Source organism: Euleptes europaea, chromosome 1 (assembly GCF_029931775.1).
Source record: "Euleptes europaea isolate rEulEur1 chromosome 1, rEulEur1.hap1, whole genome shotgun sequence".
Classification (NCBI taxonomy): Eukaryota; Metazoa; Chordata; class Lepidosauria; order Squamata; family Sphaerodactylidae; genus Euleptes; species Euleptes europaea.
The window spans coordinates 160,794,926-160,822,869 of record NC_079312.1 but is presented as its reverse complement, the minus strand read 5'-3'; the positions used below and the strand labels follow the sequence as shown (position 1 = coordinate 160,822,869).

General features: G+C 44.5%; 2 protein-coding genes across 2 annotated transcripts in view; both read right to left on the bottom strand.

Annotated features, from left to right (window-relative positions):
• The window catches only part of LOC130493502 (keratin, type II cytoskeletal 5-like), a 203,161-nt gene that overhangs the window by 74,855 nt on the left and 100,362 nt on the right, over positions 1-27,944 (bottom strand). The gene's annotated exons all lie outside the window — the stretch shown is intronic.
• On the bottom strand, positions 239-27,730 carry LOC130477208 (keratin, type II cuticular Hb1-like). The gene is made up of 10 exons (XM_056849253.1): positions 27,269-27,730; positions 26,076-26,284; positions 23,374-23,434; positions 23,139-23,234; positions 21,265-21,429; positions 20,541-20,666; positions 17,826-18,046; positions 15,134-15,165; positions 12,762-12,827; positions 239-303 (listed from the first exon to the last, which is right to left on the bottom strand). The coding sequence occupies exons 1-10, from the start codon at positions 27,728-27,730 to the stop codon at positions 239-241; spliced, it is 1,503 nt and encodes a 500-aa protein (XP_056705231.1).

Sequence of the window (27,944 nt, the reverse complement as noted above, 5' to 3'; positions counted from 1 at the left end):
CTAGGGTGGTGGTGAGCTCCCCCTCACTGCCAGTCATTAAGCAGAGGCTGGACAAGCACTTGTCATGGATGCTCTAGGCTGATCCTGCATTGAGCAGGGGGTTGGACTAGATGGCCTGTATGGCCCTTCCAACTCTATGATTCTATGAAGCTTTTGAACACCTGGAAACTGGGTCAGGGGACAGCTTTGAACAGAACAGGCAACCAGGAAACGAGAATGCAGCAATGCCAGGGAATGGCTAATTCTCAAGGACAAGGGGCTCAAAATCCACAAACACCATCCTGACATTGGAGGAGGTTTTACCTGAAAAGCAGTGGAGGAAAGTTGCAGTGGAGGAATGGTAATTGGAAGGTCTGCTTATCCTGTCCCCTTCTATAAGTGGCCCACCCAGAACTGTCTTCCCTAAGGTTGCATACACTAGCTAGGGAAATTCCTTGAGATTCAGGGGTAGTGCTTATGGATGGTGGAGTTTGGGGAGGAGCCGGAGCTCAGCTGGGATGGGTGCCATAGATTCCACCCTCCAACTTGGCCATTTCTTCTGGGGGAACTGATGTTGTCTGGAGATCAGTTGTAATTCTGGGAGAACTCCAGTTCCCATCTGGAGGTTGGCAACCCTAGCCTTTCCCAAAGCTATTTTTCTCCCTCACAGGTAAAAGCTAATCTTGGGGTGAACATAAGGGAATTCTTGAGCCAAAGATATACATGTTTGGGTCGTTACAGTGATTTCCTGGAACGGGAATACAAATCCATGATGTTTGGGAATTACAAATCCCTCCAAACTATCTGTGGATTTTCCGCTGAGTTCGGGTGCTTACCAGAAATTCAGCTTGCACGCATATCTTTCTTTAATGCTACTGATTTCTCAGAGAATGGCATTTTCCCTTCCAATCAGATCCTTGCAAGGATGGAGCGCAGAGCACTCCCAGCCAATCACCTCTGGGACAAGCTGTAGAGGGCTGCAATTCTCCTTCCCTTCCTCCTTCATAGAGCCCTTTTTTCTTTGCAGGTATGATGGCTGGGGTCACTGTGTTCAGGAGACCATAAAATCGGCCCTCTTGGTCCAATTCACTTGAAAGTTTTTTTTTTTTTTTTTTTTTTTTTAGTGGATAGACAGCACTAATGCCACTGCATTTTGGGTGTCATTTAATTCAAAAGCAACCACTCCAACTCCCTAAAATAGTCCCTCCTTCCTCACTTTGTGAAAGGAAATGAACAACCGACCACAGCAATGAAGGGTGGCAAATGCAGTTTTCAGCAGAAAGGTTTTTTTTTTAAGTGTCACCTACTTCAGGGGCCTGTAGAATCAATCCTCTTGGTCCAATTTGCTTGTAACTCGGGGTGATTTAGAGGTAGGACTATGTGCTGTGCAAATCTGATGCTATTATCTTTAAAAAAACAGCCACCCCACACCTTCCAATAGATTCCCCTTTGAAAATAATGGTTCCAAAGCTCTGTTACCCAAACGAACCACACAGGTTTGAATCCCAAACCTGCAACGTCCACATGAACATAAGCAATTACTGTGAAAAATCCCCCCCTGAGCCTAGGGTTGCCAACCTCCAGGTAATGGAAAAGATCCAAACAGCACTACAAAATAATTTTAACCAGAAATAAGTTTATCTAAGTGCAGAAGTGCAAAAAAGTGAAACTATATACAAAGGAAACACAAACAGCAATATCTATACAGTATGCAAAACAGTCCAGCAAAATATGCAATATGACAGAAAAATTTGTTCAATGAGTCACTTAGTGTCCGGACACCTCCTCTTGGCATCTCCTTGTTATGGTCCTCTTTTTGACATCTCGTGTCCAGCTACTTTGAAGCACAGGAAAGTCTCCCATGGACAGTGACATTGTTCCTAAGTGACTCATTGAACAAATTTTTCTGTCATATTGCATATTTTGCTGGACTGTTTTGCATACTGTATAGATATTGCTGTTTGTGTTTCCTTTGTATATAGTTTCACTTTTTTGCACTTCTGCACTTAGATAAACTTATTTCTGGTTAAAATTATTTTGTAGTGCTGTTTGGATCTTTTCCATTATCTATACAGCACTGAGCCTTTATTCTCTCCAACCTCCAGGTAATAGCAGAAGATCTCCTGCTATTGCAACTGATATCCAGCTGATAGCGATCAGTTCACCTGGAGAAAATGGCTGCTTTGGCAATCGGACTCTATGGCATGGAAGTCCCTCCCCTCCCCAAACCCTGCCCTCCTCAGGCTCTGCCCCAAAAACCTCCCACCGGTGGCGAAGAGGGACCTGGCAACCCTACCTGAGCCCTAGATGCAAAGTTTTAATGACGTTCTTCTCAGCACACATCCCTTCCTGCATCTTTTCCCCCAGAGGGTGGGAAAGGAACTTGGGGATATAAGGTTCAGCAGAAAAATATTTGCTTTATTTAATTCATTTCTATCCCCCTTCTCTGTAACAAAAGGCACCTGAGGTGGCTGACAGATAATGTAAACAAGTTTAAACTGCCAGCACAACAATAATTATCTCTTTCCATCTCTTTCATTTATAAGAATGCGTGGGAAAACAAATAGAAAGAGGGAAAGTAAAGTAGCCTCCTCCTAGGGTTGCCAACCTCCAGGTACTAGCTGGAGATCTCCTGCTATTACAACTGATCTCCAGCCAATAGAGATCAGTTCACCCGGAGAAAATGGCCACTTTGGCAATTGGACTCTGTGGCATTGAAGTCCCTTCCCTCCCCAAACCCCGCCCTCCACAGGCTCCACCCCAAAAACCTCCCACTGGTGGCGAAGAAGAAGAAGAGTTGGTTTTTATATGCTGACTTTTTCTACCACTTAAGGGAGACTCAAACTGGCTTACAATCACCTTCCTTTTGCCCCTATAATACAAAGCAACATTGAGAGAACAAATGGGGACGAAGTAGGGTTGCCAGGTCCCAGAGCCAGCCTGATGCAGCGGTTAAGAGCAGTGATTTGGAGTGGTGGAGTCTGATCTGGAGAACCGGGTTTGATTCCCCACTCCTCCACATGAGCAGCGGAAGCTAATCTGGTGAACTGAATTTGTTTCCCCACTCCTACACACAAAGTCAGCTGGGTGACCTTGGACTAGTCACAGCTCTCTTAGAGCTCTCTCAGCCTCACCCACCTCACAGGGTGTCTGTTGTGGGGAGGGAAAAGGAAGGTGATTGTAAGCCAGTTTGATTCTCCCTTAAGCATATAAAAACCAACTCTTCTTCTTCATATGATATTTATATACCCAATGTAAATCATGTTGTCACGGTCTCTGACATAATTATGGTATTTTGTGTACATGTGCAGAATTAATTCCATGTAGAGCTTAAATACAACATATAAAACTAAACATAAACTTCAGAGGTTTGTGTAATGAAAAGACTGTCATCAGCTTATAAAATACAAATGACTTTAAAATAAGCTGACTGAATCCTTTCAGGAAATAATCATTTTACCCTGGTGCTATCCTTAAAGGGGAAAGAACAGAGTTACCCTTTACCATCTATTAGAAAGACGTAACTGGAATTTCCCTTCCTGACTCATCTGTCAGCTGTCAGCTGCTCATATCACAAGAGCAGAAAAATCCTGCAATCTTATAGCCTCATATTTCAAGAGCAGAAAAATCTTTACTTTTTGTAAATCTTGCTGAAGACTATATTTTATACTAACCAGATGGTTGCATGTTACAATGCAAACAATAATTGTGTTTTATGATTTATACAGTTATATATTGTGTTACAGATTTCTAAATGGTCTCATTTAATGCGTATTGTAATAACGATGAGAATGGTATGAAAACTGAGTATATAATGTGATCATGAAACTCAGAAATGATTGTTTATACATTAAGCAAAATAGACTGAAAGGAAAGGAAGCCCATATATGGTCATGGGGAACTGAACAGCTGCAATTAAGACATTACTGCACTGCTCATGTTATCTGAAAGAGGGAATAAAAGGTATCCCTCTTGATGGATAAGAATGTTGTCTGAAAGTGGGAATAAAAATCCCCCTTCACTCTTAATGAGTCTAATACAGTATAAATACAGCTACAGTAAGCCTAGAGAATCAGAACCTTCCAAAAGGCTCTCAGAAAAAGGATGAATGGTGTGTATGGCTTAAATACATTACTCTAGACTTTGTGAATTAGATACTTTGAACTGAATCAGAATAATTTGACTGTTATATTTTAGAAGTTGGATTTTGAAACTGAATAGTATGTAAGACTTGCTTGCTTTTATTGCATACATTGTACATATATACATTGTATTTTGACAAGAGTTTTTATAGAAGTGTTAAAGACTTGATAATTTGCATTTATACATATTTTACTAGAAGTATATCAATAAAAAGGCTTGATTTTTAAAAGTAAGTAAAGTTGTTGAGTCCTGTTTACTCGATGATTGGCTGAATAAGATACCTTCACTTCTCAGTAAGTGATACATTCTAAGAGCCTATCATCTGAACAGCACGACCCGCTTCAATGTATAGGTATAATATTCACACAATGTACAATGCGAATAACACTGAAAATACATAACACAGTATGGAAAAAAAATGGTATCAGGGAATCAAAAAATGCTTTGAAATTAAGGAACTATGGTTTTGATTCAAGAAGAAGAAGAGTTGGTTTTTATACCCTGATTTTCCCTACCTTTTCAGGAGACTCAAATTGGCTTACAATTGCCTTCCCTTCCTCTCCCCACAACAGACACCTTGTGAGGTAGGTGGGGCTGAAAGAGTTCAGAGAGAACTGTGACTGGCCCAGGGTCACCCAGCTGGCTGCGTGTGTAGGAGTGGGGAAACCTACCCGGTTCACCAGATTACGGTCCGCCACTCATGTGGAGGAACTGGGAATCAAATCCAGTCCTCCAGATTAGAGTCCACTGCTCTTAAGCACTACACCATGCTGGCTCTCACTTTCACTCAAAGGGAAAGGGACATTGTTCCAGGGCTTTTGAGGGAGAAGCTGCCAGGATGAGAAATTCAAGATCATCCCTAGAATGGATTATTAAACCAGTGTGTTCAGTAGATATTCCCCTCATTTCTCGTGGATCAGATTCCCGATGCCTCTACTTGCAGCTGTCTCCAGGCTATCTCACTCTATCTCTCTCCGTGTGATAGTCAAAGCACAGAGGCTGTGTGTGGGCTGCGAAATCTTCATAATTACTAGATATGCCTGTATGATTATGTACTTGGCAAAATGGCTTTGTTTTTACCCGTTTTCTTTGTATCCCCACCAGGAAAGCCTGAAAGGCGCGAAGTCAGGAGCCTTCACTTCCCAGCTCGTTTCATTCCCATGGTTTTTGTGTAGGAGTTACTGCCATTTTCATGTGGCAGGAATTGTTTCCCATGCAAGTGATAAAGGGCTGCACATAAATCAGCATGATAACACATACTGTTTGGCTTCTGTGTTTTGCTTGTGAGGGGAACAGCTACTCGGACGCTATGAACAATATCAAGTGTAATTCGGGTTGCCAGTCTGGGTTGGGAAATACCTAGAGATTTGGGGAGCTGGGAGCCTGAGGAGAACGGGGTTCGGGGAGGGGAGGGACTTCAGTGGGTTATAATGCCATTGAGTCCATCTTCCCAAGCGGCCATTTTCTCCAGGTGAACTGATCTCTGTCACCTGGAGATCAGTTGTAAGTAACAGCGGGAGATCTCCAGCCACCACCTGGAGGTTAGGAATCAAAAGATTGTACTTGTGTAAGGTTCAAATAAAGCACATATACAACAATGCAAACAATTGTATTCTGAGGAAAACCTCATGTAAAATATATCCAAAAGATATAGGTCCAGAGCAAGTACAATCTTTTGATTCCTGAACTCCTATTTTGTACTTGTAAGCCCTATTTTGATTACTAACCACCTGGAGGTTGGCAACCCTAATTGTAATGCCTTGAGGGATATTTGTAGGAGGAATGCTTTTCAGTTTTGCAAGATTGCATGTTCAGTTGGAACATCAAAAGACTAAAGGAACTCTTTCTTCTTTTTTGTCAGTTGTAATATCTCCATCTTGACTTTGATTTCCCCTTGTGTGAATCAATATGAGGCAATATTTTTGCTTCATTTTCTTTTTGCTAAATTTAACAATTATTTATACATCAAGAAACCAGCATTGTACGTTATATAAATATCATATGCATACATTATATGCATTCTATATTTAAATAAATACCCTGCAAATTGCATAACAATGCAAAAAAGAAACAAATAATACCAATCACTCCTACTGCTCCAAACATGGAATTGGTAATAAAGGGGGGGAAGTTTCTATTCCTCAATGTTTGTGAAAGAATTACAGAGCAGTAATGACTCTATTAGCCCTGACCTGGATAGCCCAGGCTAGCCTGATCTCATTAGATCTTGGAAGCTAAGCAGGGTCGGCCCTGGTTAGTATTTGGATGGGAGACCACCAAGGAAGACCAGGGTTGCTGTGCAGAGGAAGGCCCTGGCAAACCACCTCTGTTAGTTAGTCTCTTGCCATGAAAACCCCAAAAGGGGTCGCCATAAGTCGGCTGCGACTTGAAGGCACTTTACACACACACACACACACACACAAACACACACATATATATATGGAATAGATGGTAATTCACAGATGAAGTAATCCAACAAAAAAAGTGCAACCCAGGAACTTGTCTTTACCTAGTGATCTTACTGCCTGAAGTTGTCTTTACCTGATGATTTCACTACCTGAAGTACCGTATATACTCGCGTATAAGCCGAGTTTTTCACTTCCTGGGGCTGGGAGCGGCCTCCTGCAGCTGCACGGAGGCTGCCCTGGCCCCCGCCCGGCCGCGCCGCCGCTTCCTGGGGCCTGGGGCGGCCTCCTGCGGCTGCATGGAGGCTGCCCTGGCCCCCGCCCGGCTGCGCCGCCGCTTCCTGGGGCCTGGGGCGGCCTGGGGCGGCCTCCTGCGGCTGCGCAGAGGCAGCCCTGGCCCCCGCCCGGCCGTGCTGCCGCTTCCTGGGGCCTGGGGCGGCCTCCTGCGGCTGCGCAGAGGCTGCCCCGGCCCCCAGCCGCGCCGCCGCTTCCTGGGGCTGGGAGCGGCCTCCTGCAGCTGCACGGAGGCTGCCCTGGCCCCCGCCCGGCCGCGCCGCCACTTCCTGGGGCCTGGGGCGGCCTGGGGCGGCCTCCTGCGGCTGCGCAGAGGCTGCCCCGGCCCCCGCCCGGCCGCGCCGCCGCTTCCTGGGGCCTGGGGCGGCCTGGGGCGGCCTCCTGCGGCTGCACAGAGGCTGCCCCGGCCCCCGCCCGTCCGCGCCGCCGCTTCCTGGGGCCTGGGGCGGCCTCCTGCGGCTGCGCAGAGGCTGCCCCGGCCCTCGCCCGGCCGCGCCGCCGCTTCCTGGGGCCGGGAGCTGCCTCCTGCGGCTGCGCAGAGGCTGCCCCAGCCCCCGCCCGGCCGCGCCGCCGCTTCCTGGGGCCTGGGGCGGCCTCCTGCGGCTGCGCAGAGGCTGCCCCGGCCCCCGCCTGGCCGCGCCGCCTCTTCCTGGGGCCTGGGGCGGCCTCCTGCGGCTGCGCAGAGGCTGCCCCGGCCCTCGCCCGGCCGCGCCGCCGCTTCCTGGGGCCGGGAGCAGCCTCCTGCGGCTGCGCAGAGGCTGCCCCGGCCCCCGCCCGGCCGCACTGCCACTTCCTGGGGCCTGGGGCGGGCTCCTGCGGCTGCGCAGAGGCTGCCCCAGCCCCTGCCAGGAGCACCACCGCCGCCACCAGGGACGCGCCGCTTGCTCCCGAGAGCCCGGTCAGGTAAGTCTGCGGGGGGGGAAGGGTTATAAGCCGACCCTCGGCTTATAAGCGGGTGCCTAATTTTCCCCCATTTTTGGGGAGAAATTAGTCACCTCGGCTTATACGCGGGTCGGCTTATACACGGGTATATACGGTAGACAGCAGACACATTCAACCTTATAATAGATTATTAAGAATAATACAGTCTTTAATCTGAAAAAGAAAATATTGCATTTTGACCATTCTGAACTCTACCTGATGAATTAACTACCTAATGATTTTAGCAAATAAGATTTCAATCTGATTAGAAGTTTCAAGCCAATAAGAGAATATATTATTTTGAATTTGCATAATATTAGGCTTTACTTTGTATTTTGTACTTTGTATTTTCTTTTGTATAACTAACAAAATTATGTGTGATAGATTTAAAGAAATATATATGTTGTATTTATATTAACGAACTATGTTAGATATTGGAAACCTTTATATTGAACAATGGATACTAGTGGAAATTGTGTTAAACAATGAAAATATGTATACTGTGTAAACCAACAGTTATTTATGTTTTGAATATATACAAATATATATTTTATTATAGGTACCAACCATGGAATTGGTAAGAAATGAAAAAAAATTCTATTCCTCCATCCATAGTTTGGAGAAAATAAATATTTTGAAGCACAGCAAAAGAAAAAAGAAAAAAGCCTTTCCCATTTCACTTGAAAGTTTCCATAATACGTGAGCATTCACAGTAGGGAAGAGCTCATGAATACATGAACACATAAAGCAGCTGCCTTATAGTGAATCACCCTTGGTCCATCGAAGTCAGTATTGTCTACTCTGACCAGCAGCAGCTCTCCAGGGTCTCAGGAAGAGGTATTTCACTTCACCTACTTGCCTAGTAGGAGCCTGTGGCACAGAGTGGTAAACTGCAGTACTGCAGTCCAAGCTCTGCTCATTACCTGGGTTCGATCCTGATGGAAGTTGGATTCAGGGAGCCGGCTCAAGGTTGACTCAGCCTTCCATGCTTCCGAGGTCGGTAAAATGAGTACCCAGCTTGCTGAGGATAAAGGGAAGATGACTGGGGAAGGCACTGGCAAACCACCCCGGTCTGCCTCGTGAACGTCGGGATGTGTCATCACCCCATGGGTCAGGAATGACCCGGGGCTTGCACAGGGGACCTTTACCTTTTTTTTACTTGCCTAGTCCCTTTAACCAGAGATGCCGTGGATTGAACCTGGGTCCTTCTGCATGCCAAGCAGATGTCTACAAACTGAGCCCCAGCCCCTTCCCTAAGTTAAACTAAGAGGTAAGACCTGCTGTAGTAGTTCTTCTGTGTTTCTGGTGATAACACTAACCACCACATCCTCAATCTTAAGGATGTCTCCCTGGCCTGGGGCATGATGGGATACTCAGTGCTAGATAAAATGAGCTGTTGGGCTGTTTCCACCCAGGGGCCATTGTCTGCAAACCAGTCAATGCTGTTCCAGCATTAGCCACAGACAGGATTACAACAGAGAAGCCACGTATCAGCGACTCCTGTGCCACTGAATTTGCTCAACTCCTGGATTTTCCCATCTGTACAGGAGGTATTTCTGTTCTGATCATGATCCTGGTGCCTTCTTCTGTTCCCTGGTGAACATATGAACACATGAAGTTGCCTTATACTGAATCAGACCCTTGGTCCATCAAAGTCAGTATTGTCTACTCAGACCAGCGGCAGTTCTCCAGGGTCTCAGGCAGGGGTCTTTCACATCACCTACCTGCCTAGTCCCTTTAACTGGAGATGCCGGGGATTGAACCTGGGACCTTTCACCTCTGTGCTGAGCCACTGATGCCACTGATCCACTGTGCTGAGCCACTGCTGAGCCACTGATGCCAGCAGAGGTATGGCCTCCATGACCATCTTTAAAGAAAAATAAGTATGAGTCAATCTATGGTATTACTTCATGGTATCATATTGCTATTCTCCTGTCTCCATAGAGTTACTAAGCAGCCAATCCTCCAGCACTGCATCCAATTCCCAAGGACAAGAGTCCAGTAGCACCTTAAAGACTAACAAAAATATTTTCTGGTAGGGTATGAGCTTTCGTGAGCCACAGCTCACTTCTTCAGATAAGGAGGAAGGCTTGGGAAAGGCCCTTCTCAGCCTACGAGCTTGGAGAAGAAAAATACTAAGAAGTCAGTTTCACTGGAAAATTCCATATTTAAATTCCAGTTGTGCATGCTTAACTGGAGGACTGTAAATGTACTTGGGAGAGGTAATCCCGAGATCCTACTTTTGCTGTCTCCTGCAATCATACAATTAAAAAATTCAACAGCTTTGGTATCTTTCTTTGACAGGATCTTCTCCATGCAAAGCAAATTCTACATCAAGCTATATGCCAGGGGTGGGGAACGTCAGTCCCGGGGGCCATTTAAAGCCTGCAAAATCATTTGGTCTGGCCCTTCGTGGATCCTGCGTGAGTGCGCCACTGGTTGGATGCCTGCCTGCTTGCCCACACGGGGTGGGGGTCATCTGGGGCAGCTGCCTGCTTGGGCTTGGTTGGCTAATTTTTAAGTTGATAATTTTGTATGGCCTGCAAATGATGTTATAAATATCCAAATGGCCCTTGGCAGAAAAAAGGTTCCTAACCCCTGCTATATGCCTTCAGGGTTGTCCTTGTATCAAAACTTTTCTCTCCATTTTCTAGTGGCCTGCGGGCCTTTCCTCACAACTCATGTCCAGTTCATTCTTAACAAAGACCATTAGTTACATAAGTAATGTATTGTTTGGACTAGAAGAGCTGGGTTCAAATACAAACTCAGTCATGAGGCTCAATGGGTAACCTTTGGACCACTCCCTCCCTCTCTTTCAACTGAAGCTACCTCACAGGGTCCGTTGTGAGGACAAAATGGGTGGTGGGGATGAATAACTAAGTTCATCACCTCCTTCAAGGAACAGAAAGATAAAAAATATATGGTTTTGCCCTGATCTGGATGGCCCAGGCTAGCCCAATCTCATCAGATCTCAGAAGCAGGTTTGACCCTGGTTAGTATTTGGATGGGAGGCCACCAAGGAAGAACAGGGTTGCAATGCAGAGGTGGGCAATGGCAAACCACCTCTGTTCCTCTTGCCTTAAAACCCCCATGAAGGGTCACCGTGAACTGGCTGCGACTTGATAGCACACGCACACAAAGGTGTTTTTTAAAAAAAGAAAAAGATATGGACATGTTCAACCACTAGAGGTCCAACTTCTGCAGTTGTCAATCTTCATAATGAACAGGTGTTCAGATATTCATCATTTGGCTTCAGGCAATTCTTGCTAAAGCAGTTGCTGCCCTATAACCAAGGTCTACCCCCCAAAAAAATAATCTAACATTTCCTTTAAAAGGCTCAGTGGAATAGTTCGCTCCTCATGTAAATTTGCTCCGGGTCTAGATTGTAAAAGGATACATCATATTGAGTTATTTACCAAGGAAAATGTTTTATTTATTTTTTAACATACCCTCTTCCCCAGATTCTTCAGGTAGTATAGACACAGGAATTATCAAAACAGTCCTATGAAGAAGGCTGGGTTTAGGAATCGTAGCTTGTCCAACATCACCCAATGAGGGTGGCCAAGATGTGTTGTGTGAATTGGGCCTAAAAATGCTTTAGGAAAGTGCTCCACCCTCTCATGAGGAAAACACGGAGTCCCTCAAATCCCTTTCTTTTTGCACAGCTCAGCCCATTTATTAGAAACAGAATTCCAAAACAGGTAGGAAAACAAAGTACAAGCAGAGACTTTTTATACAGAAGAGTTTACCATATTTTCTCCCTCTCCCGTAATACTAAAATGCGGGATCATCTACTGAAGCTGGAGAGTGAGAGATTCAAAACAGATAAAAGAAGTATTTTTTCACACAACGCATAGTTAAATTGTGGAACTCCCTGCCCCAGGATGTGGTGATGGCTGCCAACTTGGAAGGCTTTAAGTGGGGAGTGGACATGTTCATGGAGGAAAGGAGTATTCATGGCTACTAGTTAAAATGGATACTAGTCATGATGCATACCTATTCTCTCCAGGATCAGAGGAGCATGCCTATTGTATTAGGTTCTGTGGACACAGGCAGGATGGTGCTGCTGCAGCCGTCTTGTTTGGGGGCTTCCTAGAGGCACCTGGTTGGCCACCGTGTGAACAGACTGCTGGACTTGATGGGCCTTGGTCTGATCCAGCAGGGCTTTATGTTCTTATTGCCAGTCACCTGGAGGTAGAATGACACTTTTAAGTTACCTCATGAAACATACTATCGAGCATCAGTCATTTGTTCCTGTTAACAGCAGTTCAAAGATCAGAGGCAATCATGTAGGTGTGATGTATGTGACTTATTTACAAGTATTAGAACAAGTTCTTTGATGAGTTTGTGCTTTTATCTTGTCATATAAGTGATTCAGCACTGAATTGACACAGTCTTGGTAATGGGTTAATTGAGACATTGATATAACAAAAAAGGAAGTGGGTATTACAAGGTACTTTCAGTATCCACAATCACTGTAGGTGGGGTCAGTGGAGCTAAGCCAGTTGACTGCAAAGTCCAAAGACCACGGGTGACACATTTATGCAGCAACAATCACCAAGCAAAACTAGAATTTCATACTGTTTATAAGAAATATATGGCGGGGACCATATATTTCTCTTGTATTTTGCATATTTTGCATTTTTAAAGAGATCACAGTCTGGCAACAAGTTATCTGTGCAAATAGCAAAAGGACTGGCTTTGCAAATTTGCTGTCTTGCAAAGCCATCACCGCTAGCTGACGGAGGTGCCCTTTCCTTTAACACTCCTAGTAGTTTCGACCACTGTGGCCAGCTGGTGCTACAAATTTGATATGGGAGTCCTTCCTGCTCCCACAACTAAAGCCCTGTGGAGGGGGGCAGGCATCTCCACAAGGTGGGCAAGGGTTGACACAGGGAATGTAATTTGCCACATTCCTACAAGGAGGCACAGCATCAACATGCACACCTCTGCCTGGGCCACACTTTGTTACTCCAGTGCCAGAGGTCGTCACAATCCGCCCAGTGGGTCTGCACACACCATGAGGTCCACACGGAGGTCGAGGTTTGGTGTCGCACACAACTGCTCCCTGGCTTCTTTGTACAGCTAAGGAAAAGAAGTAACATTCTGGTTACATCATAGTTAATTTGCAACCCCAGATCTCTGGGTAGGCCCATCTGCCCCGTATTTACTTTAGTTCACTCTGTAGACTTCCCACTGAAGGTTTGGCAACAAACCTAGAGTTGGGCAATCAAGAGCTGTCTAAATTAAATGGCTGCAAAACACAGCCCACTTGCGCCTTTACAAATTGTTTCCCACCATTATCTCCCTTGTCTCCTCAGCCTCCAGAGTTTAGGCCCACAGTTCTATGGCCTCTAAAACCTTTCACGAAGCCCTGCTGTTCCTAGGCTTGCCAGCTTTGCACCTTCAAATACCACGAGATTTGGGGGGGGGTGCCTGGGTAGGGTGGGAGTTCAGGGTAGGGTGGGATGTCACATCCTCCATGATGTAGGAATTTTCCCCATCTCTATGGTAAAGACCATAAAGATCACAGGGTTTCCTAGAGTGTCCCCTGGAAGGGTTGTCACATTTGGCAGTCCTCAAGCTTGAAGTGATGTCACTTTGTGGGCACAGTCTAGGAATCCCTACAATCTTTATGGTTTTTACCACTAAGACTGTAGAAATTCCAAGAGCATCACCCTTGCTACCCCGTCCTCAAATAATTGGAAGGATTGGGGCTGAGGCCAGGGCTTTGGCTGCCATGAGTAGTCAAATTATCACAAAGTTCCACTTATGGTGCTGGTGTAGTTATTTAAGAGATAATACAGCACACTTGCTCAATTCTTAATCCAAAAAATAAATTCTTTTTGACCACAACCTTTGTCTGTTATTTATCAATAAGCTCAAAACGCAGCAGTGTTCATATTACACTTCCAATAATATATACTTGTAGACCAAACAAAGCAAAACAAAACACAAAAAAACCCTTAAGGTTGCTCTGTTATTTTTCAATGAGTTCAAAACACAGCAGTGTTAATGTCACACTTCCAATATCATATACATATAAACCAAACAAGCAAAATATATCCCAAAATAAACGTCCGAGGGTTCCTATGAGTAGCTATACTAATCAAGGGGCTGATGGTAGCTTTCATACCTTTCAGGTGTGTATTACATTAGGTACCTTTTTTTTCTTTTGTATATTTTCTGGTTGCCATATATCATGGTATGAAATTTATTTATGCATTTAAATCATTAGCCCCCCCATGGGCTTAATACAGAATTTGATTTGTCATGTTTTGTAATGTTGTAATGTTTGCATAATTTATGTTGAAAATGAATGTAATCTAATTATAATACTGTTGTATAGAGGAACATCATTATGAGATACCATACTCATAGGAACCCTCGGAGGTCTTAAGGAGAGGTGTTTATACACCTTAAAAATAAGGTATGAGCTTAAACAACTACTATACTTTTGTATTGTATGTATAAATGGCATAATGCAGGGAAGGAAAATTCTGTCCTAAAACTGTTATAATTTATATTTATAGAATTCTACTACCGGGTAATAAGCTGAGGAAAGCAAAATGAAACGTATTTGATATCCGGAGGAAACGTCCTTATCTCACCTGGTATCCTTCGGGACAAGGTTTATTATTTTCATCGTTTGGAGGAATTAGTCAAGAGTTAGCAACCTTGTTGCATCCCCGTCCTCGGGGGTATAAAGTGCACTTAGCACTGGTACACATTGTTTCCAATCCACAAAGGAAATTGACACGCGCTGCTTGCAATTCATGAAAGAATGAAACTGACAAGTCATTATTGCTGTGGAATCTCCAGACGGGAACTTCAACCATAAGAATTATAACGGACAGATTGGAACAACAAAAAGTTTATTTTGGGTTATATTTTGCTTGTTTGGTTTATATGTATATGATATTGGAAGTGTGACATTAACACTGCTGTGTTTTGAACCCATTGAAAAATAACAGAGCAACCTTAAGGGTTTTTTTGTGTTTTGCTTTGCTTTGTTTGGTCTACAAGTATATATTATTGGAAGTGTAATATGAACACTGCTGTGTTTTGAGTTTATTGATAAATAACAGACAAAGGTTGTGGTCAAAAAGAATTTATTTTTGGAATAAGAACTGAGCAAGTGTGCTGTTTTATCTCTTAAATGAGTAGTCAAATGGCAAGCCTAGACATTCCTGTGACATTCAGTGCCATCGATTCTACCTTCCAGAGCAGCCATTTTCTCCAGGTGAACTGCTCTCTGTTGCCTAGAGATCAGTTGTAATAGCAGGAGATCCCCAGCCACCACCTGGAGGTTGGAAACCCTTCGGGGAATGCCAGATTATGCCTGGAGGTTGGCAACTCTAAGCAAGAAAGATGACTCTCAACATACTTACAGAGGTTCACAGCAAATTCTCCTTCACTCAACCTAATGAGATAGAAGTTGATAGTTAATTAAATTTCTTATTAATTCATTATCACTATATGCAACTCACTGGTTCCTTTGCTGGTGAAAAGATATAAAGACTTTTAGATGTCATAACCAACACTGGAATTGGACTCAAGTAGAAGCAGCCAACGCAATGACTTAACACAGATGAAATATGCAAACCACAGTTATCTCCAGATAATTTTTGACCAGAGTTGCCAGATGTGAATCCAGAAGTCCTCTCTATAATGCCAAAAACTTCAGACTTGCTGCTTTGTTAATAATTTGCCCATGGAATTATGTAAAATGTTGTATTTAAGCTTTAGAACTAGGTTGCAAACTTTTCTATCACCCTGCTTCTTGTGCTTTTATAGCAGCAGGCTGCTGTCAAAAACGAACAAACGACTACTACTGACCGTTCAGCTACCCAAGGAACGAACATGAGGCCTCACAACCAGGATGCAGATGTTGCAGCAGGATTTGACAAGAATCTGGATATTATCTTGTTTCAACAGAGCATTTGTTCAAAAGATTTATGAAGTTTTCCTGTTAAATGGGATTCTTGTCCAAAGCGACAATACCTCTACTGTTATGCATGCACCTTGAATGTACACCAACTCTTGTAGCGGACATGTTGGACAATCTTCAGTCTTTATCCATGTTTTTCTGACCCAAGTAATGTTTCTATTGATGTTATTATTAATTGTATTTCTGAATTAAAATATTTACACCCTACCTTTCCCTTGTGGCTCAAGTCAGTTTACAGTTTCAAATTAAAATCATACACAATGCCCCCTCCCAAAGAAAATGCCTGCCACTTATGTATGTGTGTGTGTTATGTGTCATCAAGTTGCTTCTGATTCATGGCGACCCTATGGCGCAGAGTGGTAAGCTGCAGTACTGCAGTCCAAGCTCTGCTCACGACTTGAGTTTGATCCCGATGGATGTCGGTTTCAGGTAGCCGGCTCAAGGTTGACTCAGCCTTCCATCCTTCCAAGGTCAGTAAAATGAGCACCCAGCTTGCTGGGGGTAAAGGAAGATGACTGGGGAAGGCACTGGCAAACCACCCCGCAAACAAAGAGTGAAAACGAATGGTTGCTTTATCCTCCTTCAATCCCTGTTTCAGACAGGATTCAGCCAGGATCGAACACATGCGTTTTGCCTAATGTGCGTTCGATCCTGGCTAGAACAGGGATTAAAGGAGGATAAAGCGACCATGTGTTTTCGCCCAAAGTCTGCCTAGTAAACGTTGGGATGTGACATCACCCCATGGGTCAGGAATGACCCGGTGCTTGCACAAGGGACCTATACCTATGAATTAATGACCTCCAAAATGCCCTATCATTAACAGCCTTGCTCAGGTCTTGCAGACAGAGGGCCGTGGCTTCCTTAGACCCCATTAAAACCCCTCACAAATAAAAAGGCCTTACAGCTCCTTCTAAAACCCAACCAAAAATGGCACCTCCCTCACAACCTCAGTAAGCACATTCCTCAAAGTGGGAAGCTGGTATAGAAAAGGAATGGGATGTAGAGATGCCAAGCAGGCCACCTGAAGTGGGGAAACAACAACGTGGCAACCAAATGACCGCTATTTTCATTATTGCACAGCTTTCATACTTTGTGTGTGTGTGTTGTGGTTTTTTGTTTTTCTGAGGGGTCTTTTGGGGAACTCTTTCCTTTGAATTTGAAGGGTGCTGTCCAAGGCATACAAATAAGGCCATTTAGAAAGTGTAATTTAGAAAAATTCCGAAAGCTAAATTAACACATTTGTTTTCCTCTTCTGTGAATCTTTACATAAGAGTAGGGGCTGAATAACTCAAGAACCACCAAAGTAAACATGTCTCAGTGATAATGTACTGTGGGCTAAGAACCCTTTTTTCCCCTGGAGCCTAAGAAAAGCATCCGATTTAGAAGATTGATTTAGCTGTCACACATACTTATATGTCTTGTTGAACAACATCATTGTGTACCAAAATGTCTTGCTTGATATAGTCCTGACCTGGATGGCCCAGGCTTAGCCTGATCTCATTAGCTCTCAGAAGCTAAGCAGGATTGGCAGTGGTTAGTTCTTGGATGGGAGACCACCAAGGAATACCAGGGTTGTTAATGCAGAGGAAGGCAATGGCAAACCATCTCTATTAGTCTCTTGCCTTGAAAACCCTACTGCCATCCCATCCAGGGAGTTAATAGGTCATTTAAATATGGTTCCGTACTGTGAGAGAGTATATCAATGGGGTTCTGGCCAAACAGACACTCTTCAGCATTTCTTGTTTAGCTGTGATTTGCTCAATGAGGCTAGAGACAGATGGATAAATCCTTTTATTCAGGAATCTGTCTCTGAACTGGATAATCGGAGGGTTCTTTTAGCAGGAGTGGATTTTAATACTACATTACCAGTCACCAAATTTCTTTCCCAGTCAATTAAGATTTTAAAAAATACTAATTTCCTTATGGGTTATTTAGATGGTTCCTTTAAAAAAAATTGGTCTCAGTGACATTGTTCAGGATCGAATTGGCCACATGAACAGTATAATTAAAGTAATGTAAAGTAAAACCCTACTGGGTTGCCATAAGTTGGCTGTGACTTGACAGCACTTCACACACCACACACACACACACACACACACACACACACACACAATACTGGTTGCTGCACTCACCGGCATTCCTCTCCTTCCAGCAGCTTCCTGTAGGTGGTGATCTCGATATCCAGGGCCAGCTTGATGTTCATCAGCTCCTGGTACTCCCGCAGTTGGCAGGCCATGTCCTGTTTGGCCTTGTGCAGGGCATCCTCCAGCTCCGCCAGCTTGCCTTTGGCATCTTTCGCTGCTATGGCCCCACGCTCTTCAGACGCAGCCACCTCCTCTTCCAGTTTGCAGCGCTATAACGGCAAGGCAGGGTGTCTCAATGGTGCAGTTTGTTTGAATTTTGAATGGTCAATCACGTTGGAAGCAAAGTCAACACCATCTCTCGAAATCTGGCTAAGGAAATGTTGGTTAACTATGGTGATGGACAAAATAGCGGTGTTTTAAGCAGCTAAGGGAAAGAAACATAAGAGGGCAGTACATTATTTGTACAACAGAGGTCTCTGTTCACAAAGTACCAGAACAGAATTAAACCTGAAGAACAGACCAAGCTTGTGATTCTCAGTAGAATATGAAGGAATGTTTGGAGTAAAATAGTAACATACTTACTATTTAATTAGAAGTTTAAAAATGGATATGAGCTTTTCGTGAGAGTGATATACTGTATATTGTATAAATTGATACTGTTTAATGCATTTCTTTTCTTTCTCTTTTTGTTGGTAGCCATACTGTGTGTGTAGAGGATTGTTATTCGAGAATTAATCTGATTATGTTAAGTTTTCTCTCTTTCTCTTTTGGAAACTATTGTTATTTAATAAAAAAAATTCTTTATTTTTTTTTAAAAATGGCACACTATTAGTTTTAATTGTGAATGGACTCTATCCTATTGTGTAATATGTTTGTTGCAAACTTTTCAGGTTGGGTACTAGGGATTTCTTGCCTTAGTTCACGTCAGTTCAGGATTGCTGGAGATTCTGTGTGCTCATGCAGCAACTCACTAATTATTCATTCAGACATATATTCTTTCCCACTTTGTTATTGATCATACAGTCCTGCAAGCAAATGGCTTGAAAAATTATCACAAAAGAGTCCTAGGGCTCTTTCACAGCTGCATCTGACTGTGTGAAACAGCAAAATCCACTTGCAAACCATTGTTAAAATGCATTGAAAGTGAATTGAAAGTGCATAAATCAGGATGTGTGAAAGTGCCCCTAATGTACAGATGGCTCTGTTGCAAATGTCTGTGAACCTTGCTGATGTGGCTATGCACACCAGGCAGTTAGATACACATTTGAAACATGATGTGATCCATGCTTCCATAATGAATATACATATCGAAATGCTTATCCAATGCATAGCAGATCCCCACAACAGAACACCCCAATGGAAAAATGTGAGAAACGAATGACCACACAGTGCCATTCCACAACATGGCATACTCTGGGGAGGATTCCTTTTGTGGAGGAACCTGGAAGCATCCTTAAAAGGAGATGCCAGCAAAACTGCCTTTCCTTTGGTGAGCAATCCCCATCCTAGCAATAATGTTTGTGGTTGCAACGCAACTCATTGTTTACATTAAGAATCTTTATGTGAGGGCACTGGCAATGGCTCAGAAGTAGAGGATCTGTTTTGTATGTAGAAGGTTCCAGGTTCAATCCCTGGCAACTCCAGTTAAAAGAATCAGGTAGTAGCTGATCTGAAACCTTGGAGAGCCGCTGCCAGTCACAGTAAGCCATAGTGACCTTGGTAGACCATAGGTCTGACACAGTACAAGACAACTTCATGTTATGTAGGTCACGCAAAGAGCTCTTGCAGGCACTATGAAACAGATAGAAACTGAAGAATCAGAGGAAGAATGTTTTGGGTGACCTTCCCATGGAAAATATAACATGTGCCATCTCTGAGACATTCCATCAAGTCTATAGCTGAGTTGTCAACTAGGAGAGTTGGGTCTCAAAGTCCAATACTTATGCTCCTTTGCTCTTACCTACTATGAAATAATTTTTTGTATCATTCATTTATATCAGACCTTATCACCAAATGAAAGGTGCAACAGAAATACACACACAGAGAAACACACATTTCATCTTTCGAGATTTTAAACTCATCTGTGCAGATTTAGGGACTAGAAATGTGCTTTCTTTAAAAAAAAAATTAAAATGAAGATCCTCAGGATGCCTAACACTCAATTCCACAAGCACGGTTATCAACTATGATAATAAAAGTGCAGGATACACATGGTTGTGTCCTACCCTACATAAATCAATTGATTGTGTGGTGTACTATAAGTGATCCTGGTGCACTTTTCAGAGAACAGGCAATCTCATAAACATGGTTTGAAGGTCTATGCATGTTATTTTTAGCTCACATTTCCTCCAAGGTATTCATGGTGGCATATATGGTTCACCCCTCCTCCATTCATTCTCTCAACAACCCTGTGAGGTAGGTTAAATTGGGAGTGGCTGGCTGGCTCAAGGTGATCCAGCATTAGGGTTGCCAACCTCCAGGTGGTGGCTGGAGATCTTCCTGCAGTTACAACTGATCTCCAGCTGATAGAGATCAGTTCACTTGGAGAAAATGGCCATATTGGCAATTGGACTCTATGGTGTTGAAGTCCCTCCCATCTCCAAACCCTGCCCTCTTCAGGCTCCACCCCAAAATCTCCAGGTATTTCCCAACCCGGAGCTGGCAACCCTATCCAGCATGCTTCATGGCAGAGTGGAGATGAGAACTCAGATCTTCCAGCCTGACACTCTAACCGCTGGCTGTATCAGTGCTATGTCTTCTCACCTGGGCTTTGATATTTGAAACTTCTGCCTTCAGCCGATGGACCACTCTAGTCATCTCAGCAAGCTCTTCCTTGACACTGCGCAAGTTGTCACAGTGCTTGGCAGCAGTTGTTTTCAACTCCTGATACTGAAAGCAAAAACGAAGGCAATGTTGCTGGAACTGCTGAATGCAAGACTGTATATTCAACAGTACCTCTCCCACCTCCAAGAAGTCCCCCTCAAACAGCTACAGCCACCATGCATTTCTCTAATGGAGAAGATGGTGAATGAAGGCGATACCATAATGGTAATTCCAGAGAAAACAGAAGAAGAGGAAGAAGAGGAAAAAGAAGAGGAGAAGGAGGAGGAGGAGGAGTTGGTTCTTATATGCCAACTTTCTCTACCACTTAAGGCAGAATCAAACAGGCTTACAATCGCCTTCCCTTCCCCTCCCCACAAAGGACACCCTGTGAGATGGGTGAGGCTGAGAGAGTATGACTTGCCCAAGGTCACCCAGCTGGCTTTGTGTGGAGGAGTGGGGAAACAAATCCAGTTCACCAAATTAGCCTTCTCCGCTCATGTGGAGGAACGGGGAATCAAACCCAGTTCTCTAGATCAGGCTCCACCACTCCAAACCACCGCTCTTAACCACTACACCACGCTGGCTCTCACATAGTCTCAACATCAAGCAAATAATACTCAGAGGGGCGAATCTCCTCCACAGCTTATGGCATACTGGGCCTTACCTGGGACTGGCACCAAGCTTCGGCTTCAGCCCGGCTCCTGGAGGCTATGTCTTCATAGCGGCACCTGAACTCCTCGATGACACAGTCCATATTCAAACCTCGGCTGTTGTCCATCTGCACCATGACACAGGTGTCTGAAATGCGAGACTGCAACTCTTGGATTTCCTGCCAGAGATGTGCAAAATAAATCTTTTCGGTTTTGCTTTTCTAATGCATAGGTGTAATCCTATGAAAAGTGACTTCAGTCTAAGACCAGAGAAGTTGAAGGGCTTTGACTGGATTAACTCTGAATAGGGGTTGCCCAATATGCCTAAATTCATTAGTCAACACAGTGTTTGACTGCTTTCAACGGCCCATTGTTTCAATGGCGGGAAAGTCTGCTGGGTTCCTCCATAGAGAAGCATGGTGAAGTTCGTAATAGAGAATCTGATTGCAGCCACTTCACTATTTCTTCTCTATGGAAGAGGATGGGGGTGACACCTTCCAGACCCCATAAAACTGGACCCCCAGACCCAATCTTAACCAAACTTGGGGGTTCAGGCAAGGAGAGGCCCTTGCAGCTATGATGCAAATTTGGGGGTTCTACCTAAAAAAATACCCAAGAGCTTTGCAAAAAAAAATCCCCATAGGCACAAATGCTTGAATTATTTTGGGTTTCCTGAAAATAAGCTGAATTCCCATATTTACCGGTATGGGAATTTGGCTTTTTTTGGGGTGTTGTTGAAAAAATTCAGGCCCAATAAACCCAAACCCAAAATTTACCAATTTGTGTGTGTGTGCGTGTACAAGACTACCCCATACACATATCTAATCAGCCAGTGACATTTCACCCTAATCTATGTCCCAGAAACTCTGGGTGATGCACATGTAGGGTTGGCAGCAGCCATTTTCTCCAGGTGAACTGATCTCTGTTGCCTGAAGACCAGTTGTAATCCCAGGTGATCTCCAGCCACTACATGGAGGTTGGCAACCCTATACACATGGAGACCTCTAGGAATGACCACAGGCTAATTCATAATAAATATGGCTATCTCGTAGTTGTCACCAAAATGCAAATTCCCACCACTGAAGGTTTCATGCAGCTGTGGAAATGTTTAAATTGGCTGGATTGTGGTCTTAATATCAACCCTGAAGCTGGTAGCATTAGTTTTTACCTTGTGTCCAAAGCCAACTGAAACATTTCCTCTGTGCAGGGAGGTCTCGGCCATGCAGAAACCCGAAGATCACTTTAAGAACATAAGAACATAAGAAAGGCCCTGCTGGATCAGACTAAGGCCCATCAAGTCCAGCAGTCTGTTCACACAGTGGCCAACCAGGGGCCCCTAGGAAGCCACAAACAAGACGACTGCAGCAGCACCATCCTGGCTGTGTTCCACCGCACCCAAAATAATAGGCATGCTCCTCTGATACTAGAGAGAATAGGTATGCAGAATGACTAGTATCCATTTTAACTAATAGCCATGAATACCCCTTTCCTCCATGAATATGTCCACTCCCCTCTTAAAACCCTCCAAGCTGGCAGCCATCACCACATCCTGGGTGATGTGGCAGGGAGTTCCACAATTTAACTATGTGTTGTATGAAAAAATACTTCCTTTTATCTGTTTTGAATCTCTCACCCTCCAGCTTCAGCAGATGGCCCTGCGCTCCAGTATTATGGGAGAGGGAGAAAACTTCTGCCTGAAGGGATTTAAAGGTATAGGCCAGACTGCTGGGTTAGAATAAAATATGATTGGCATTTCTGTCTTCCCTGGTCCTATCGATGCCTCCCCACACACAAATAAAAACACACCAGTATTTTTTCTTTTAAAAACATCTATTCTCTGAATTTACTTTCTGAGTCATAGGCTGTGTGGAAAGTGATATCTCTTTACCTCCTCAAAAGTAGCTCTGTAAACACGGATGTCTCTCGTCAAGGCTTCCATTTTGGCTTCTTTCTCTGTCTTGTCCATGAAAGCACAATCTACCTCCTATAGGAATTTGATATTTGAATGGGAAAAAGGGGGTCTGATTAGGGATTATAATTGTCAGTCAAGGTCCAGGGGATGGGCGGGGGGAATTGAACTCCACAAAGATTTCGCAACCAAGTGGAGAAATATCATCACTTGCCTTTTTAATTGCCACATATTCATTTTCTGCATGTGTTCTTCTGTGGCACTCCTCTTCAAACCTGATGGGGCAAACCATGATTTTTTCTTGTCACATTTGAACTAATTCACACTCCTTCAGTGCTTACAAAAATAACCTTCCACTTCTACTTTTCCACACTTTCTCTCTAGACCAGGGGTATCAGTGGGGTTGCCAACCTTCAGGTGGTGGCTGGAGATCTCCTGCTATTACAACTGATCTCCAAACAACAGAGATCAGTTCACCTGGAGAAAATGGCCACTTTGGCAATTGGACTCTATGGCATTGAAGTCCCTCTCCTCTCCAAACCCTGCCCTCTTCAGGCTCCGCCACCAAAATCTCCAGGTATTTCCCAACCTGGAGCTGGCAACCCTAGGTGTCAAACATATGGCCTGTGGGCCAGATCCAGCCCCTTGAGAGCTCTTATCCGGCCCACGGCCCAGGTGAGGCAGCCACACACACCCCACTCTTGATCTGGGCTGGTGAGGCATGGCCCGGCCCAACCAAGTGACATTTATGTCATATCCAGCCCTCTTAACAAATGAGTTCGACACCCCATCTAGACTATTCTGCCCAGTTTTATTTCACCATGATCTCAAAGTCAAGTCTTTACTTAACTTTGTGGAGGGACACCAGATTTCTACCCAGAAGTTGACCAACACCTTTAAATCTCTCAGAAACTTCATGAGATGAGGCAGCTGTGACATCTGTTACCTACAGACCCATCCCTATATTGCTCCTTTTAATGAGCTGGGTTGCAGGTATGCCCTACAACAGGCAAAGGACTTTTTGACAAAAATGAGGGAGAAATTAGCGGGAAAAGCCAACACTACTTCATTTGCCAATCCACGGAGGTATTTATAGGTCTCAAGCTGTAATATGACAATCTTGTTTCATTCTGCTCTTACCTTTGAGGCAGAGAATTCAGAATATTCTAGTGTGAATCAAGAGCGAGGGCCATAAGGATTTGAATCTTTTGAGATCAGCCTTGAAAAAGAGTTTGTACACTGTCATCATTTTCCAGATGTTTTAAGAGTCATAAACTTCCTTTCTTTAATATATCTGTGTTGCTTTGAAACAGTTTTCATCACAGGGAGGTTTGCTTTCCAACACTTAATATATTCTTAGTAGATTTTACAGAGACACACGCCCTTCTCCTCCTTCATCTTTTTTTTTTAAAAATTAAGGCTTTGTGCACCAGTATTACATATTACACCCTGACCTGGATGGCCCAGGCTAGCCTGATCTCGTCAGATCTCAGAAGCTAAGCAGGGTCAGCCCTGGTTAGTATTTGGATGGGAGACCACCAAGGAATACCAGGGTTGCTGTGCAGAGGAAGGCACTGGCAAACCATCTCTGTTTGTCTATTGCCATGAATTCCCCCCCCAAAAAAGGGTCACCATAAGTCGGCTGTGACTTAAAGGCACTTTACTCACACACACATTAAATATTACAATTGCAGACTCATAACACTTGAAGCCATCCAATGGATTCATGAAATCATTCACATTTTTACCTAAAATAGAAAACTGTATGTATACTTATCTCATTTCTTCTTCTTCTTTTAAAGGAATATATGTAAGATATGAAAATGATTACATTGACTCAAGCCAGTGTAGGGTTGCCAAATCTAGGTTGGGAAATTCCTGGAGATTTGGGGGCGGCGGCTGGGAGGGGGAGGGGAGGGACCTCAGCAGGGTATAATGCCAGAGGGCCCACCCTCTAAAGCAGCCTGTTTCTCCAGGAGAACTGATCTTGACAGTCTGGAGATCACTTGTAATTCCAGGAGATGTCCAGGCGCCATCTGGAGGTTGGCAACTGTAAGCTCGGTACTGCAAACTTTGGCACAGGACTGCTGAGAGCCATGATGGACAAAATCATGGCCCAAGTATCCTTTCTCTGGGCCCGTTACTGGCTTGCAATATGCCCCCCATATGATCCCATCCTGTAAGTCTAATCTGATTTATTTCCTGACTATTTTATGAACATGGTCTTGAAATGCCCCCATTTCCACATGAAAAGTGTACATGCCCCCGCAATATATGCTTGGGCCCTGGGTTTTCAAGACGGTTTGCCATTGCCTGCCTCTGCATCATGATCCCAGTATTCCTTGGAGGTTGCCCATCCAAATACTAACCAGGGCAGACCCTGCTTAGCTTCTGAGATCTAATGAGATCAGGCTAGCCTAGGGCTATCCAGGTCAGGGCGTTGATAGCCTCCCTAAAGGTAAAGGTCCCCTGTGCAAGCACCGGGTCATTCCTGACTCAAGGGGTGACGTCACATCCCGACATTTCCTAGGCAGACTTTGTTTACGGGGTGGTTTGCCAGTGCCTTCCCCAGTCATCTTCCCTTTACCCCCAGCAAGCTGGGAAGGAAGGATGGAAGGCTGAGTCAACCTTGAGCCGGCTACCTGAAACCAACTTCCGTTGGGATCAAACTCAGGTCGTGAGCAGAGCTTGGACTGCAGTACTGCAGCTTATCACTCTGAACCACAGGGCTCTGAAAGCCTCCCTACCTGGGTTTAATCGCCAGTAGGCAACAAAAACAAGAAGTGAATTATTTCTTTGCTGGGCCACCATACATGGCTGAGGGCTGCATTGGTGGACCACCAAGATGTGTAGACCTGGTTTGAACCGACACATATCAACATGGCCTCCTGTTAGCAGGCGAAAGATCACACTCACTTTTTCTTATTGCATTCCAGAGTCTCTCTGCAGTTTTTCATTTCCGCCTGCAGCTGTGTTCTCTCATGCTCCAGACACCCAAGCTCTTTCTTCAGGTTGCAGATATATTCATGAAACATGGGTTCCATGTTGCTTTTGCAACACTTCCTCTCTTGCAAGAAGTCCCACTTGGTCTTCAGCATCAGGTTCTGCTGCTCCAAAAACCGGACCTGTCACCAAGAGAAATATCACCCTCATGGGTAATTGATTTTGAGAGTGAATCATTTCCCAGTGGAACTGGTACAGTTCTCAAGGGGAATGAGGAGACTCTGGCAGCAATGCAAGATCCAGATTCATACCTATCATTTTCAAAGGAACTTAAACAAACTTGAGCACTCCTTACATGGTCAAAAGCAGAAGGCTACCCCAGCATCTCCAGATGTTCCACGTCATGACTGAGGAGTAAAATAATAGGATGCAAATATGATATTTCACACAAACATTTTTATTTATTGGAGCTGGATTTTTTAAATTTTAATTGAACTCTAACGTATGATAATCATGCACTTCTCAGTGATCCGGATCTCTCCAGATTTACTGTGCATCTCTACAATGAGATCCCATGAAAATGTAACATCTAATCATCCTGCTATCTCCCTTGCAAAGCAGAAGAAGAAGAGTTGGTTTTTATATGCTGACTTTCTCTACCACTTAAGAAAGAATCAAACTGGCTTACAACCACCCTCCTTTCCCCTCCCCACAACAGACACCCTGTGAGGTAGGTGGGGTTGAGAGAGCTCTAAGAGAGCTGTGACTAGCCCAAGGTCACCCAGTTAGGTTCATGTGTAGGAGGTCGAAATCAACCCGGTTCACCAGATTAGAGTCCACCGGTCATCTGGAGAAGTGGGGAATCAAACCTAGTTCTTCAGATTAGAGTCCACCTCTCCTAACCACTGCCCTCAACCACTATACCACGGTGGCAGAGGATAATGCCAAAATATCAATTATTCCATCCTCCCCAATTATTTTTGATTGAATTATAGCCGATTGAGATCAGTTCACCTGGAGAAAACGGCCGCTTTGGCAACTGGACTCTATGGCATTGAAGTGCCTCCCCTCCCAAACCACGCCCTCTTCAGGCTCCGCCCCAAAAGCCTCCTGCTGGTGGCAAAGAGGGACCTGGCAACCCTACCCCCCCACTCCCAGCCACTCACATTGTCAATAAAACAGGCAAATTTACTGTTGAGGCACTGGAGTTCATTCTTCTCTTGACACTTGGCTGCTTGAGCTGTGGTATCAATCCCCAGGTTGAGAGGTTGCAGCAGGGTCTCATTGCAAGTTACAGGAGTGATGCAAGGCGAACCAGGCGCACAGACCCCCGAACGCCTCAAGCCGTAACCATATCTGGTGCCGCAATAGCTGTATCCTGAGCTGGTGCCCTGATAGCCATATCCACACCTCGGAGGCAGGCAGTTACTGGAAGCACTTCTGGGGCCACAAGAGCTGGCACCTCCCAGGCTCCTGCTACTAAAACAGCCAGCTCCTCCATAACCAACTCCAACAACATTTGTACGGCAGGAAGGGTTCACCCGGGACGGGTTCCCCGTTGGGGGAAGGATAGCTGAATAAGAGCCGAAATCCCTGGGGTCGCATGAAGGGTTTGAGCGGCAAGACATTTTTTCGTAAGTTAGTAGAAGGTGATGAGGCAGCAGGGGAAGTAACAGAGCGAAAGGTGTAGAGGTGTTGTGGCGAAGTGTAGGGAAACCTGTCCTTTATATCTGTTTGGGGCAGCTGGGCTCGGCCAACGTAAAAATAGGGGATAAAGCAACTCCCTGGACTTTATGAGCTTGGTATGTTTAGGGAACCCAATCTTCATGCGTTACGTCTTCA

Coding starts and splice junctions, on each gene's coding strand:
- LOC130477208 (XM_056849253.1), bottom strand. CDS start 27,730: ATGTCTTGCCGCTCAAACCCTTCATGCGACCCCAGGGATTTCGGCTCT. Junction 23,435..26,075: donor CTGGAATGCAATAAGAAAAA/GTGAGTGTGATC, acceptor TTGCCCCATCAG/GTTTGAAGAGGAGTGCCACA. Junction 15,166..17,825: donor CTGGAAGGAGAGGAATGCCG/GTGAGTGCAGCA, acceptor CTATCTCATTAG/GTTGAGTGAAGGAGAATTTG.